This window comes from Pituophis catenifer, unplaced genomic scaffold (assembly GCF_029215685.1).
Source record: "Pituophis catenifer annectens isolate HBS135680 unplaced genomic scaffold, rPitCat1.0.hap2 SCAF_4, whole genome shotgun sequence".
NCBI classification, from domain to species: Eukaryota; Metazoa; Chordata; class Lepidosauria; order Squamata; family Colubridae; genus Pituophis; species Pituophis catenifer.
The window spans coordinates 3,704,762-3,719,997 of record NW_027256884.1 but is presented as its reverse complement, the minus strand read 5'-3'; the positions used below and the strand labels follow the sequence as shown (position 1 = coordinate 3,719,997).

General features: G+C 46.7%; 1 protein-coding gene across 1 annotated transcript; it reads right to left on the bottom strand.

Moving 5' to 3' along the window:
- Positions 1 to 262: 262 nt before the first annotated feature.
- Positions 263 to 14,715, bottom strand: LOC139316428 (protocadherin-8-like; the record flags this gene model as incomplete). Its single annotated transcript, XM_070943147.1, has 5 exons — positions 263 to 480; positions 2,135 to 2,265; positions 3,335 to 3,402; positions 6,196 to 8,537; positions 14,655 to 14,715. Coding segments are annotated over 5 exons (2,820 nt in total), but the record flags the coding sequence as incomplete, so codon positions are not given.
- Between the last annotated feature and the right edge of the window lie 521 nt (positions 14,716 to 15,236).

Sequence of the window (15,236 nt, the reverse complement as noted above, 5' to 3'; positions counted from 1 at the left end):
TTGAATCTTTCCTTGATCAGTTTCCATCCATTATTCCTTGTCTGGCCTTCGGGTACTTTGGAAAATAGCTCTAGCCCCTCCTTTTTGTGGCAACCCCTCAAATATTGGAAGACTGCTCTCGTGTCTCCCCTGGTTCTTCTCTTCTCTAGACTAGAATAAACTTCTTGAAAGCTTCCAATGATGGAGCTCCCACAACTTCTGAAGGCAACTTCTGTTCCATGGGTTGACTGTCCTCGCTGTCGGAAAATTTCTCCTTGTCTTGTCAAAACGATGTCATGATCTCGGAGGTGTTTCGAGGGAAACTGCTTAATTCTTGGCATTCCTGGGAATTAACCATTGCGGTTGTCCCGCTGTGATGTCCTTGTTCACAGACGGTGGGTAGTCTTTCATTCCGAACTGGAAGACAGTCTTGGCTTTGGGGGAGGAACTCGGGACGACAATGAGTATTTCTCTGCTGGATGAGAGATCTGTTAATCTGGGCTGCGGGATAGGAGAGAAGTTCGGTGCGTTCACGGTAAAAGGGTAGATGTTTCCTTCCCAAAGCCGGGTGGGCATGTTGATCATTGTAGATGTTTGATTCTTTGCAAGTTGTTCTCTTAGCAGAAGTGGTGGCCCCTGATGAAAAAAATAATGTGCTAATATTAATGTTCTGACCTAGGCTTCCCAAAAAAAAGCACGAAGTAGAATCCTGGTCCCGACAAAACCCCTTTTATTAAACAAACGGTGAATTCCTCTCCTTCACTTTCAGCAAAGTCATTCAAGGGAGAATTGACAGTCACAGACCTTATCTGTCTTGGAGAGCTGCCAGGCCAATATCTTCAAAACTTGGCAAGAAATCTCTGAGAGTCATAAACTAATTAAGCGAATTAATTGTCTCCTGCAAACTCCACTCCCCTTTCGCTCCTCTTTTATTCCCTCTGGGAGGGGCCGTTCACCATCCCCCTGTGGCTTTACTCCCAAGTCGACCCTTGTTCTTTAGCTGTTCCCTTCGTCTGGCAACTCTGCGCATGTGCACACTGGGAACAGGCTCCAGCTGTTCTCCTACCTCACTGATGTCTGACTCTGAAGGCAGCTGATAACTGGCATACGGCCCTGGCCCTCTCTCTGCCTCGGATGCAGAGCCCTCATCAGCGCCTTCCCCAGACTCCAGGACTGGCCCATGTTCCTCCCCGACCTCCTCACTGTCCGAATCTGCTGCCAGCTCTGCTGGCTGCTGGCGGGCCACAACAATTAGCTGGTTAATCAGTTGGGAAAATGCTGCGTTTTGCTATGAATTCTACAGCAAAGAAACAAACATTACATTTGTGTAACTAACACAAATTATTCCGAGTTCACCTGAGCTGCATGTTCTTTTTCAACCGGTGGTTATATTTCCCTTGCCCAATTCTTTTGAAAATCAACCCCAAGAATTGTTTCTCTCTTACGCAAATCTAGATCCACGGTAACCCAAGGAGAGATATTCAAATTCTGCGACCCAGGATCAGTAACAGTAACAAAGTTGGAAGGGACCTTGGAGGTCTTCTAGTCCAACCCCCCTGTTCTCGCAGGAGATGTATAATATTTCTGATAGGTGGTTGTCCAACATCTTCTTAAAAGCCTCCAGTGTTGGGGCACTCACAATCTCCGAAGGCAATTCGTTCCACTGGTTAATTGTTCTCTCTGTTAGGAATTTTCTCCTTAGTTCTAGGTTGCTTCTCTCCTTAGGTAGTTCCCATCCATTATTTCTTGTCCTGCCTACAGGTGATTTGGTAAATAAGTTGCCCCCCCCTCTTCCTTGTAGCATCCCTTCAAGTATTGGAAGACTGCTATCCTGTCTCCCCTGGTCCTTCTCTTCACTAGACTAGCCATGCCCAGTTCCTGCAACCATTCATCGTATGTTTTAGCCTCCAGTCCCCTCATCATCCTGGTTGCTCTCCTCTGTACTTTTTCTAGTGTCTCAACATCTTTTTTATAGTGTGGTGACCAAAACTGGATGAAGTACTCTAGGTGTGGTCTTACTAAGAGTGGTATTAGTACCTCACTTGATCTTGATTCTATCCCTCTATGAATGCAACATAGGATTGCATTGGTTTCATTAGCTGCTGGCTCATATTTAAATTCATCACAAACAATGATTTGAAGTTGGTTAACTTACCATTCTGTTTCCCAACTTTTTCTACGGAGATCTCTTTCATTCTGTCCCTGCTAGTATTGAAGTCACTGTCGCTGCATTCACTGTCTCCTTTCCCACTGTCTTGTGCGCTCACTCGATCCAGACCCGAATAGCTACAGCACAGGGAACAGAGACAGAAAAGTCAGCATCTTTGCCAGGCAACATATCACGATTAAATTTTCAGGGATCAAAACCTCTAAAGCAGAAGTAAGTATCGGGGGTGCCTTCCAGATGGTTTAGATCAGGGGTGTCAAACTCGATTTCATTGAGGGCTGCATCAGGGTTGTGTTTGACCTTGGGGGAGGTAGGTGTGGCTGGAGTTGGCATGATCAGCTTGACATCATTTGTGTTGGGGGCACTTGTGGTGGACTGGGTGGGGCTGGGGGATCCTCTTTCAGCCCTCAGCCAGGAAAAACGGCCATGTGTGGCTCTCCCGGTCTCCGTTTTTGGCTGCAAAGGCCTCCTGCAGCCCTCTGCCAGAAAAAACAGCCCTCCTGGGCTCCATTTTCAGCCATGACAGCCTCCTGCAGTCCTTTGCTGGAGAAAACAGCCCTCCTGGGCTCCGTTTTCAGCCATGACAGCCTCCTGCAGCCCTCTGCCAGAGAAAATGGCCCTCCTGGGCTCCGTTTTCAGCCATGACAGCCTCCTGCAGCCCTCTGCCAGACAAAATGGCCCTCCTGGGCTCCGTTTCCACTGGCAGAGGGCTGCAGGAGGCTGTCACAGTCAAAATGGAGCCCAGGAGAGCTGCACACAGCCATTTCTGTCCACATTTCCACATTTCTGGCCTCTGGAGGGCCTCAGGGGGGGTGGGGAAGGCCATTTTCACCCTCCCCAGACTCCTAGAGAGGTTCTGGAGCCAGGTGAGAGAGAAAAACGGGCCTACCAGGCCATCGCATGCCAGGAGCAGAGAGAGCGGGGGGGGGATTGCGCGCGCATGCACAGGGGCGGGACCCATAGAATTATGGGTGTGGGCAGGCATGCGCGCGACCCTCCCGCCCCCCCTTCTTGGCACGCAATGACGGTAGTCACCGTCCTAGACTATCTCAGTTTACAAACAAGCAAACAAAACTTGCCACCCTTGGTGTAAAATACGAATCTGACATTTTTACCCACATAGAACAACAGAGTGCCAAGCAGAGAGAAGTCAAAAGAAGACGGACTGGCATCAAACGTTGAGTTTACCTAAAATTCGAAGCGAATTGGCTTGCTTCCCATTCAGATGCGGGCTCAACAGGAATAAGAATCCGAGCCTATCAAAGGGAAACAGACAAACAATGTGCAGTTTCTTTTTTTTTTTTCCCCAATGCTAAAGAAAAGAACACACAATAATATGTTAGATATAAAGAGCAGCATGGTAGGATTGAAAATTTACTTTTTTTTTTTTTCCATTCCCACCTCCGTCTGCCTTCTTTGGAAAAAGCTGTAGGTCTCGGCTTGAGGCCTCTGCCAAATCTATATTTTTTTAATTAAATGGCCCTCCCACCAAGAAAATCCATACCCTTGGTGATGGGTGTTTTATAAAATAAGCACATGTTGAAATTCACTTTCCAGAGTGCCAGATAATAGACTCGAGCAGATATATTTGTTTCTTTTTCTACTTCCTTCAAAAAAAAAAAAAAAATGGTTACTTAATTGGTTTATACCTTTTTTTTTTTTTTTCTTTCTTTCATAGATTTGGGTGCTCTTATAAGAGAATATGATTTTAGAGCAGGAGGGATTTCAAACTGGCTTAATCCACAGCAAAAAAATAAAAATAAAAATCCTTCTGTACAGGGTTAATTTGCAGGGCTTAGCACTCAAATGAATGTGTTATTGATAGAAATAAAGTTAGTCACCTAACAGCTAAATTCGTCAAGGCAAAAGACTATTAATTGCGCAGTTAAAATGGCTGAGGAATGTTTAAATTTTTGAAAGGAACAAGCCGGGGTGAAATCCAGCAGGTTCTAACAGATTCTGGCAAACCGGTAGCGGAAGTTTTGAGTAGTACGGAGAAGCGGCAAATACCACCTCTGGCTGGTCCCAGAGCGGGGTAGGAATGGAGATTTTGCAATATCCTTTCCCCTGCCACGCCCACCAAGCCACGTCCAAAGAACCGGTAGGGAAAAAAATTTGGATTTCACCCCTGGAACAAGCCCCAGCTTGTAAAGTTTTTAAGATAATGTCCCAAAAGTGCTTTTTTCAAGAGGCAATTGGACTTTTTGGTTTTTTCTTTCGAAGGCGTTTCACTTCTCATCCAAGCAGCTTCTTTTGGGCTCAATTGCGGTCATAAATCAAGGACTACCTGTGTAAAGACCGGAAATAAATACACTCACAGGGGATTTTGTAAACTCTGCTGCTGAAAGAACTTGACCAAATCTAAATTTGGTATTTCATGGGCAATCTAGGGAATGGACAAATTCCTATTTATTTATTTATTTTATTTTATTTTATTTTATTTTATTTTATTTTATTATTTTATTTTATTTTATTTTATTTTATTTTATTTTATTATTTTATTTTATTTTATTTTATTTTATTTTATTTTATTTTAATTTAATTTATTTATTCATTCATTCATTCATTCATTCATTCATTCATTCATTTGAATTTATATACCACCCTACTCCCGAAGGACTCAGGGCGGTGTACAGCCATAGAATAAAACATATAAATACAAAATTTAAAATAAAATAAAACGAATTAAATAATTTGGCTGAACAAATTTAAAACCCCAATAATTTAAAACCAAATTTAAAATTTAATTTAATTTAATTTAATTTCACTAAATGAACTGTTTAGTCAAGGACTTCCTATATACCTAGTGGGTCGTCCTATCCAAAAATGAAGGGATTATGCAGTAAATCACGCGGGTTAGAAATGGCCTTGGATTTTGTGGTTTGCAAACTGAAAAATAATTCCAAGAAATAATTCCCTCTTGGCTGGAGGTAAAGAAAGAAGCATCGTTTGTAAGGGAAGAGGTTAAATCCCACAATTGCACCCAGTTTAGGACTAGTCTAGAGAAAAGAAGAATTAGGGGTGACATGATAGCAGTCTTCCAGTATTTGAGGGGCTCCTGCCAACAAATAAAGTGGGGGGATCGACCTATTTTCCAAAATACCCGACGATAGGAAAAGAAGCAATGGATGGAAACTAACGAAGGAGAGAAGCAACCTGGAATTAAGGAGAAACGTCCTGACAGTGAGGACAATTAACCAGTGGAACTGCTTGCCACCGGAAGTTGTGGGTGCTCCAACACTGGAAGTTTTTAAGAAGAAACTGGACAGTCACTTGTCTTAAATGGTATATAGGTTCTTCTGCTTCAGCAGGGGGTTCGATTAGAAGACCTTCAAGGTTCTATCCTATTCTGTTCTTCTATTTCTATTTCTATTTTTTATTCCTATCCTATCCTATCCTATCCTATCCTATCCTATCCTATCCTATCCTATCCTATCCTATCCTATCCTATCCTATCCTATCCTATTTCTGTTCTTCTATTTCTATTCCTATTTTTTATTCCTATTCCTATTTCTATTTATTTTCTTATTCTATTCTATTCTATTCTATTCTATTCTATTCTATTCTATTCTATTCTATTATTTATTCTATTCTATTATCTATTTATTCTGATCTCTCTTCTCTTCTCTTCTCTTCTCTGTTCTATATTCTGCCTTCTATCCTATCCTATCCTATCCTATCCTATCCTATCCTATCCTATCCTATCCTATCCTATCCTATCCTATCCTATCCTATCCTACTCCACTCCACTCCACTCCACTCCACTCCACTCCACTCTATTCCTATTCCTACTCCTACTCCTACTCCTACTCCTACTCCTACTCCTACTCCTACTCTACTCTACTCTACTCTACTCTACTCTACTCTACTCTACTCCACTCCACTCCACTCCACTCTCCACTCTCCACTCTCCACTCTCCACTCCACTCTATTCCTATTCCTATTCCTATTCCTATCTCTATGTTTATTCCTATTCTATACCTGATAAAATAGGAGGTGAATCTCAGCAGCCAAACAGAGCCAAGATTTAACCCTAGTTGGGAAGATACCTGGGAATCGGAGCTAGGCGTTTCGGTCTCAGTCACACCCAAGGAGTCACGGCTCCCTTCTTCAGCTGCTGAGAAAGCCCCACTCCAAGCAGAGTCTTTGGAGGTCCCGTCCCCCCATCGAGCGACAGGACGGCTTCCACCTTCTCTGGGTCCCACCGGCTTCATCGGCTTCCCAACGGGGAACTTCTTCCTGCCCACCCAAATAGAGGCTCCCACGAGGAGAATGGCCACCAGCAAAACCCCACAGCCTCCTCCCAGCAAGGCGATCCACAGCACGGACGGATCCCACGGTTCTCCTCCGGCGACGCCAAGCTGCAGCGCCACTATCTGCACGCTAGAGGGCAGCGTCTCCGTGCAAATCAGCCGCAGCGTCGCTGTGCAAGTCAGAGAAGGCAACCCACCGTCCTCGACGGCAACAACCAAGCGGAAAGCGGAGCGGGGCGCGGCCTCAGGAGGGACCCGTTCCCGCAGAAAGAGCTCTCCGGTCCGCGGCCGCACCGCGAAGAGCCTGGACGCCCCTTCCAGGAGGGAGAAAGTCAGCTCGGAGTTACGACCATCGTCGGAGTCCCGGGCTGCCAGCTGAAAGATCAGGAAGCCGGGCGGGGCCCTGAGAGGCAGGAGGAGATCCGCCGAGCCGTTCATTAAAGGCGGGGAGATGATCCGGGGCGGGTTGTCGTTCTGATCCTCCACCCTGACAACGACCAGGGTGCGTCCGCACAGCGACGGGCTGCCGCCGTCGCAAGCTTCCACCGCCACTTCATGCCAAGGCGCCTCCTCATCCTCCTCCTCGCGGTCCAGGGAGCCCTCAACTCGCACAACGCCCAGGCGGGGATCCACCGAGAACAGCCTCGACGGGGCAGGTGTTCCCAGAAGCCGGTAGGTCACCTTGCCGTTGGGTCCCAGGTCGGGGTCGGAGGCCAGGACGGTGGTGAGGTAGGCCCCCGGGGGGTTGTTCTCCGGCAGGGCCACCTCGTAGCGCGCCTTGGCGAAGCGCGGGGCGTTGTCGTTCTCGTCGGCCACGCGGACGGTGAGCGAGCGGACGGTCTTGGCGGGGGGCGAGCCCAGGTCCTCGGCCACCAGCGTGAGGTTGTACTCGGGCAGGCGCTCGCGGTCCAGGGCGCCGGTGGTGAGCAGCAGGTAGCTGTCGGCGTCGTCGGCGCGCTGCAGGGCGAAGGGCTGGTGGGGCGCGGGCAGGAGGGCGCAGCGCACCTGGCCGTTGGCGCCCGCGTCGCTGTCCGAGGTGCTGACCAGCGCCACCAGGCTCTGCGCCGGCGCCGCCTCGCTGACCGCCGCCGCCCAGCCGGCCTCCCCGGGCTCCGCGGGCGCGGCCAGGGCCAGGGCGCTGACGGCCAGGGCGGGCGCGTTGTCGTTGACGTCCAGCAGGCGCACCAGGACCTTGCAGGCGGCGGCCAGCGGGCTGGCGCCGCGGTCGCTGACCCGCACGTCCAGCTCGTAGGCGCGCTGGAGCTCGTAGTCGACGGGGGCGCGCAGGGCCAGGCGGCCCGAGAGCGGGTCGAGGCTGAAGAGGCGGCGGGCCTCGGCGGGCACCTGGCTGCCCCAGGCGTAGAGCAGCTGCCCGTTGGCGCCCTCGTCGGCGTCGGCCGCCTCCAGCTCCAGCAGCAGCGCGCCCGGCGGCGCGTCCTCGGGCAGCTCCAGGCTGAGGAGCGCGCCCCGGGGGAAGGCGGGCGCGTTGTCGTTGGCGTCCAGCACGCGCACGCTGAGCGTGGCCGTCCCCGAGCGCGCGGGGCTCCCGCCGTCCTTGGCCACCAGCTCCAGCCGGTAGCCGGCCTGCGCCTCCCGGTCCAGCTCGCGCAGCAGCACCAGCTCGGCGCAGCGGAGCCCGTCGGCGCGCCGCTGCGCCTCCAGCCCGAAGGGGCTGCCCGGCGAGAGGGCGAAGCTCTGCAGCCCGTTGGAGCCGGCGTCCGGGTCGTGCGCCAGGGGCAGCGGCAGGCGGGTGCCGGGCGCCGCGCTCTCCGACACCTCCAGGGCCACGGCGGGCTGCGGGAAGCGCGGCGCGTGGTCGTTCAGGTCCCGCACCTCCAGCTCCACGTGCACCAGGCGGAACGGCGGCGCCGAGGCTCCCCCGCCCAGGCTCAGCACGTCCAGGGCCAGCACGCAGGGCGCCTCCGACGGGCCGCACAGCTGCTCCCGGTCCAGCCGCTCCGGCCCCACGCTCAGCTGCCCGTCCCGCTCCCGCACTCGCACCAGCGACCCGTTGCCCGGCGCCTTCACCAACTGGAAGCCGCGGGGCGCAGCCTCCGCGGGCCCTTGCAATTCCTCCGCCAAAATGCCCAGCACCGTCCCCGGAGGCGCCTCCTCGTCTACGCTGAACCGCAGCGCCCCGCGGAGAAAGGAAGCTTGGAGTAAGACCAGGAGTAGAACGAGGAGCTTGGCCATGAGTCCTTGCAAGAAAGTTAGCCGGGGCTCAGTCTGCTCCTCCGCTTTTTTTTTTTTTCCTCCACCGATCCTGAACAGCTGTCCTTGGTCTCTGCTGCCGATCCTAGCGATCTAGCAGCTGTTCCCCTCTTCCCTGGGATCATATGGTCCCCAGTATGCAAATGAGGCCCCTCCGGTCCTCCATATGCAAATGAGCCCAGCCTCTGCCCCCCCCTAAAAAACCCTGATGATGTCTATGGAGATTCTCAGTCATCCATCCATGGTTGTCCCAAAGGTGCTTTTTTGGGGGGGGTCAAGAGGCAACTGGACTTAACCAGAAAATCCAGTTGCCTCTTGGGGGAAAAAAGCACCATTGGACAACTTCTGAGGGTGTTTGTTCTTCTAAGCAACCTTCAGAGGATTAGGACATAAGGGCTGGAGTTGCCCACCAGACTAAAATAAAATAAAATGGACGTTGTGTTATTGGACGTTATTTGCATGGCATCCTACAGTTAGGATTTGGGCACAGCGTGCTCTTCGCTGTTAGCTTGATTTAACACAGTTAAATCAAGTTTATTCTAGTCTAGGGAAGAGATGGACCAGGGGAGCCGTGATAGCAGTCTTCCAATATTTGAGGGGCTGCCACAGAGAGGAAGGGGTCAAGCTATTTTCCAAAGCACCTGAAGGCCAGACAAGGAATAATGGATGGAAACCGATCAAGGGGAGATTCAACCTAGAAATAAGGAGAAATTTTCTGACCGTGAGAGCAATCAACCCATGGAAGAGAAGTTGCCTTCAGAAGTTGTGGGAGCTTCATCCCTGGAGGCTTTCAAGAAGAGACTGGACTGCCATCTGTCAGCAATGGTGTAGGGTCTCCTGCTTGGGTGGAGGGTTGGACTAGATGACCCAGAAGGTCCCTTCCAACTCTGTTAGTCTGTTAAAAATTCCCGTGGGATAATTTTGACCAGTTAAATGCCACCGGACTTTAGACAGAACCTAACTGGAAAATAAACAGGATCTATATACCTCAAAGATCCATCCAATAGGTAGATCATTATTTATTTTATTATTTTATTTTATTTATTATTCAAATTTCTATAACGCCCTTCTCCTTTCGGACTCAGGGCGGCGAACAGCCAAAATAAAACATTTATACATAAAGTACAATTAAAAATAAATTTAAAATAATTAAATTTGGCCCATAGTTTAAAATTTGTCAATTTAAAATCCATATCAAAATTTAAAATTAGCTCTATTAAAAGATCGTTCCGATTTGTCCTGTTCTTGGTAGTAGAATTATTCTCAGTTCCTGCCCTGAACGGGGAGTCAGACTAGTTGATCTCTAAAGTGCTTTCCAGATCATGCATATTGTGTTCCTGTGAAAGACATCATTGTCCACTCAAAAACCACAGTTAGCCCACTTCTGAAGTGGGCTAGGCTGACAACAAATGGGCAGCCCAATTTATGCCGCAGACTCTACAAGGTGGCAGTGATCTAAATTCCAATTTAGCTGGTCTGTCCTTTTCATCATCATAACAATCTCATTCACACTGTCACTAAACTGATTTAGTTTGGAGTAGCAATCCACCATACGGCATGCTTGTGCAGTATCTAAGACTGCAATCACGTAAACAGCCACTAGATGTCAGTGAAGACTTAAGAGATCTTTATATCCTTTTTTTCCCTGCCTCTGGTGGTCACCCAGATAGGGAAACTTCAATATTGCAAGGAATGACACCACCTACATACATCGGCGCGCTGTGCTTTTCCAGGGTTTTTCACTATGAAAAACACAGAAAATAAGTCTTTAATAGAAAAGACATTGAAGGCCAACAAATGAAAGAAAAGAGAATGTAGTTTGCAGCGACAGTGACGCTGAAACTCAAAGTGCTTCATTCTAGATCCCTTTGTGTTGTTGGTGAATGTATACGCATCTCTGCGAATCTCAGCTCGCTTAACTATTCTGCAGGTGGTGCTGCTGCAGATTTTCAATCATGAGCTAAGATTGATTGGTTTACCATTCAGGATCATGTCCCTTCTGTTTGAATTCACTCTGATTTGTTGATCTGAAACCAATGTGCTATGCTTAATCTGAGCTAATGTGTTTGAATTAAGCCACCGGTTATTGAGGTAGAAGGCTTCAACTTCTTCCCTTTTCCTTTTCTCCTCCTCCTCCTCCTCCTCTTCTTGTCCCTCTCCCTCTCCTTCTCCTTCTTCTTCTTCTTCCTCCTCCTCTTCCACCTTTTCCTCTTTTTCTTCTCCTCCTCCTCCTCCTCCTCCTCCTCCTCCTCCTCCTCCTCCTCCTCCTCCTCCTCCTCCTCCTCCTCCTCCTCTTCTTCTTCTTCTTCTTCTTCTTCTTCTTCTTCTTCTTCTTCTTCTTCTTCTTCTTCTTCTTCTTCTTCTTCTTCTCCCTCTCTCTCCCTCCTCCTCCTCCTCCTCCTCCTCCTCCTCCTCCTCCTCCTCCTCCTCCTCCTCTTCTTCTTCTTTTTCTTCTGCTTCTGCTTCTCCTCCTCCCTCTCCCTCCTCCTCTTCCTCCTCCTCCTCCCTCTCCCTCCTCCTCCTCCTCTTCCTGCAACAAAGATGATTAGGGGACTGGAGACTAAAACATATGAAGAACTATTACAGGAACTGGGCATGGCTGGTCTAGTGAAGAGAAGGACCAGGGGAGACATGATAGCAGTCTTCCGATATTTGAGGGGCTGCCACAGAGAGGAGGAGGGGGTCAACCTGTTTTCCAAAGCACCCAAAGGCCAGACAAGGAATAATGGATGGAAACTGATCAAGGAGAGATTCAACCAGGAAATCAGGAGAAATTTGCTGACAGTGAGAACAATCAACCAGTGGAACAGAAGTTGCCTTTGGAAATTGTGGGAGCTTCATCATTGGAAGCTTTCAAGAAGAGACTGGACTGCCATCTGTCAGAAATGGTGTAGGGTCTCCTGCTTGGACGAGGGTTGGACTGGATGACTTACAAGGTCCTTTCCAATGTCTAGTCTAGCCTCGTCTATTCTTCTTCTTCCTCCTCCTCCTCCTCCTCCTCCTCCTCCTCCTCCTCCTCCTCCTCCTCCTCCTCCTCCTTGAATTAAACCACAGGTGAGAATTTAGATGTGATAACACATGGTAGTTAATGAAGAAAGCAAAACTGATTTGCTTGTGGTTGTCCTAAAGGAGTAAAGAGCCAAACTCCTTCTAGGTCTCTCATTGGGGTCAAGCACAACCTTACATGCTTAAAAAGCTTTTGCATTATGTGAACTGATCCTCAGTGCTACAGCTTCAAAAATAACCGTTGCCTACTTTTGAAACCCTTTTGAAATCATTGGGGTCACATCCTGCGAAATATGACGTTGAAGGTGAGACCTGTTTAAAACTATGATGTTCCTTTTCAATTCAGGAAAACATGAATGTCAGGCAAGGGATGGTTGAAGGTGACCCTTAAGCCATTTTTATCAGCAGATGTTACTGGGGTCGAAGTCCTAGACGTCAAAAGTTGACACATGAGATCCTCAGCAATCCTCACAAATGGTGTGAAGCAAATGAGCAGGATGGCTCCTATTTATTTTAAGCAAAAGGTGAGGGAGGTTGGGCACTGATAACCAAATGCAAGGAACGTGCCCTTAAATTCATTGGTTCTTCTTGTCTGTTTGGACAGCTCAGATGTTGGTCAAATGGAAAGGACTGCAAAAAAAATAATAATATGTGATTCAACCCAACTAAGATTCAACCCAATGAAGCAATGTAATATTATACCATCTCTTTCAGAAACAAATCGGGAAGAGAGATTCAGATTCCACATCTATTATCAGCAATTCTTAATATATATATATATACCTATATTCTTGATTACATGGTAGAGTTGTGCTGTTTCATCAATAGATATGTCCTTTAAAAAAAAATTACTGTATTTATTATTGAACCAAGTCATTATTCTTGCTTATACCTCCCTCCCCTTCAAGAAATTCTTATCTATATATCTATCTTTTTTTTCTTTTTTTTTTTTAATTTGATTTATATGCCGCCCTTCTCCGAAGACTCAGGGCGACTTACAATGTGCTCAGCAATAGCCTTCATCCTTTTGTATATTTATACAAAGTCAGCTTATTGCCCCCACAAACTGGGTCCTCATTTCACCTACCTTAGAAAGGATGGAAGGCTGAGTCAACCTTGAGCCTTGGCGAGATTCGAACCTGCAGTAATTGCAGGGCAGCTGGTCTTAATAACCGCTTAATAACAGGGTGCCTTAAACCCCTGTACTACCAAGGCTCTATCTATATCTAGATGTTGATACTGATATTGATTTTGATATCTATCTATCTATCTATCTATCTATCTATCTATCTATCTATCCACATTATCTATCTATCTATCTATCTATCTATCTATCTATCTATCTATCTATCTATCTATCTATCTATGGGTTTACTATTGAAACAACCTGATCTACCCAAATATGGGAAGGAGCATACTGCTCCTTTCGCCTTTCAGCTCCAATCCAGGAGTCCTCAAGCAGTCGTTTTCATGACAAACTATTTCGTATTAAAATTATATTTACTGACAAAGAAATAAAGGGAGACTAGTATAGATCTATTTCAAGCTATTTAGCTCTCATCAGATAGCCCTACCCTGGGATTATATATATATATAATATTCTTAATTACAATAGATAGATAGATAGATAGATAGATAGATAGATAGATAGATAGATGATAGATAGATTAGATAGAGATATTTTCTTAATCACATTCTTAATTATATATATTTTCTTAATTACATGGTGGTACTGTGACACTTTATCAATAGATGATATGTCTTTTTATTTAAAAAAATAAAAAAAGAGATTAGTGTATTTATTATTGAATCAAGTCGTTATTCTTGCTTACACCTCTTTCCCTTCAAGAAATTCTATAAACTCTGTAAAAATGGGGCCCTGATGTTTTTCTGCTGTTTTGGCATAGCCATACAAAAATCTCCCAATTTTATTGAAGGCGTACAGTTAATTTACAATTACTGAATTACAATTTTACCGAAGGTGTAATGGTTTGAATAAATCTCTTCCGTTTTATTTTAATGAGACAACTCATCTCTGCAATTTCTAAATCACACAAGAATCTCACTCGGCATTCTAATTATAGATGTAATTTCTTAATAAATGAGAATGCTAAGATTTTATAGCTGTTTTAATCACCGTATGCGACTTATTTTTCCAATTGTCACGAAGTCAACTTCGAGCCGGATTTAGGGAGGTCATGAAGTCATTTCATATTTTTAATCATTCCTCTTTCCACTGACTGAAAATTGACATCACTGAATTATTTACATCCGCACCCCAAATCAAAGCCTTCATTGATACAACTGATGATGTCTTTTACCACATTTATAGCAAGGTTAATTTTTTAACAGTGTTTTAATCATCCCTGCCTCTTTTTAAACTTGCATATACTGTTTTTTATGTTTCAATAGTTTTATTGTACACCGCCCACAATCCCTCTTGTCAAAGAGTTGGCCGGTTCCCAAACGTAATAAATAAATAAGGTAAGATATTTGTCAAAGAAACCTGCTTTTTCTCTTCCTTTTGAATCTGATGTTAGAATGTTTTGCTGATGTAATTAGAAATTCTGCAAACTTTAAAGGAATCCAAGTGGGAAATCGAGCTCAAGATTGTCCTACATACAGATAAAATCTTATTCTTTGGGTATGCCGAAATTGATCTGTCTACTCTCATTTCTTTAATACTTTAACGCCCAGGTTTAGTATCCGATGTGGTTATTGTATATATCCAGTAGAGGTAGTCTTCGACTTACGGCCAATGTTGAGCCCAAAATTTCTGTTGTTAAGGGAGACGTTTGTTAAAAGAGCTGTGCCCCCGTTTTACCGACCTTTCTTGCCACAGTGAATCACTGCAGTTGTTAAGTTAGTAACACGGTTGTAAAGTGAATCTGGCTTCTGTTGTGGCCCGTCAGTGGCCTGTGCGGATTGTAGCTGATTCTGACAGCGAGGAGGCTGGTGTGGTGCTGGGCCAGCAGCCTGTGCAGCCGGCACTTGAGTCAGACAGTGAGGAGGCTGGAGAAGGTGTGGTGCCAGAGGTGGGGATTCAGCCAGGGCCTTCAGAACCTCCAGAAGCTCCCATAAGTGAAGAGGAAGAAGAGGAGGAGCCTCTTCTCAATGCACGGGCCCGCAGAGCTGCCAAAAGGCAGGAGTGGCTCCTCGGGAGGAAGTCTCCTCGAGAGTAAGGCTTGGGGCTAATTGGCCACTCCCTTAGCCTATTTAAGGAGGAACGCCGACTGAAGAAATTTGCAGGGAACAATGCAAGGAGTCTGTAAATATTTTCACAGCCCTCTTTTTGACTGGTGCAGTATACAGGTCCTCCATGGAAGGCAGGTTGGTAGCCATGGTTTTTTCTGCAGTTCTAATTATCCTCTGAAGTCTGTCTCTGTCTTGTTGGGTTGCAGAACCAAACCAGACAGTTATGGAGGTGCAGATGACAGACTCAACAATTTCTTTGTAGAAATGGATCAGCAGCTCCTTGGGCAGTTTGAGCTTTCTGAGTTGGCGCAGAAAGAACATTCTTTCCTGTGCTTTTCTGATGACGTTTTTGATGTTAGGTGTCCATTTTAAGTCTTGAGATATGATAGAATCTAGAAACTTGAAGGTCTCTACTGTTGATACTG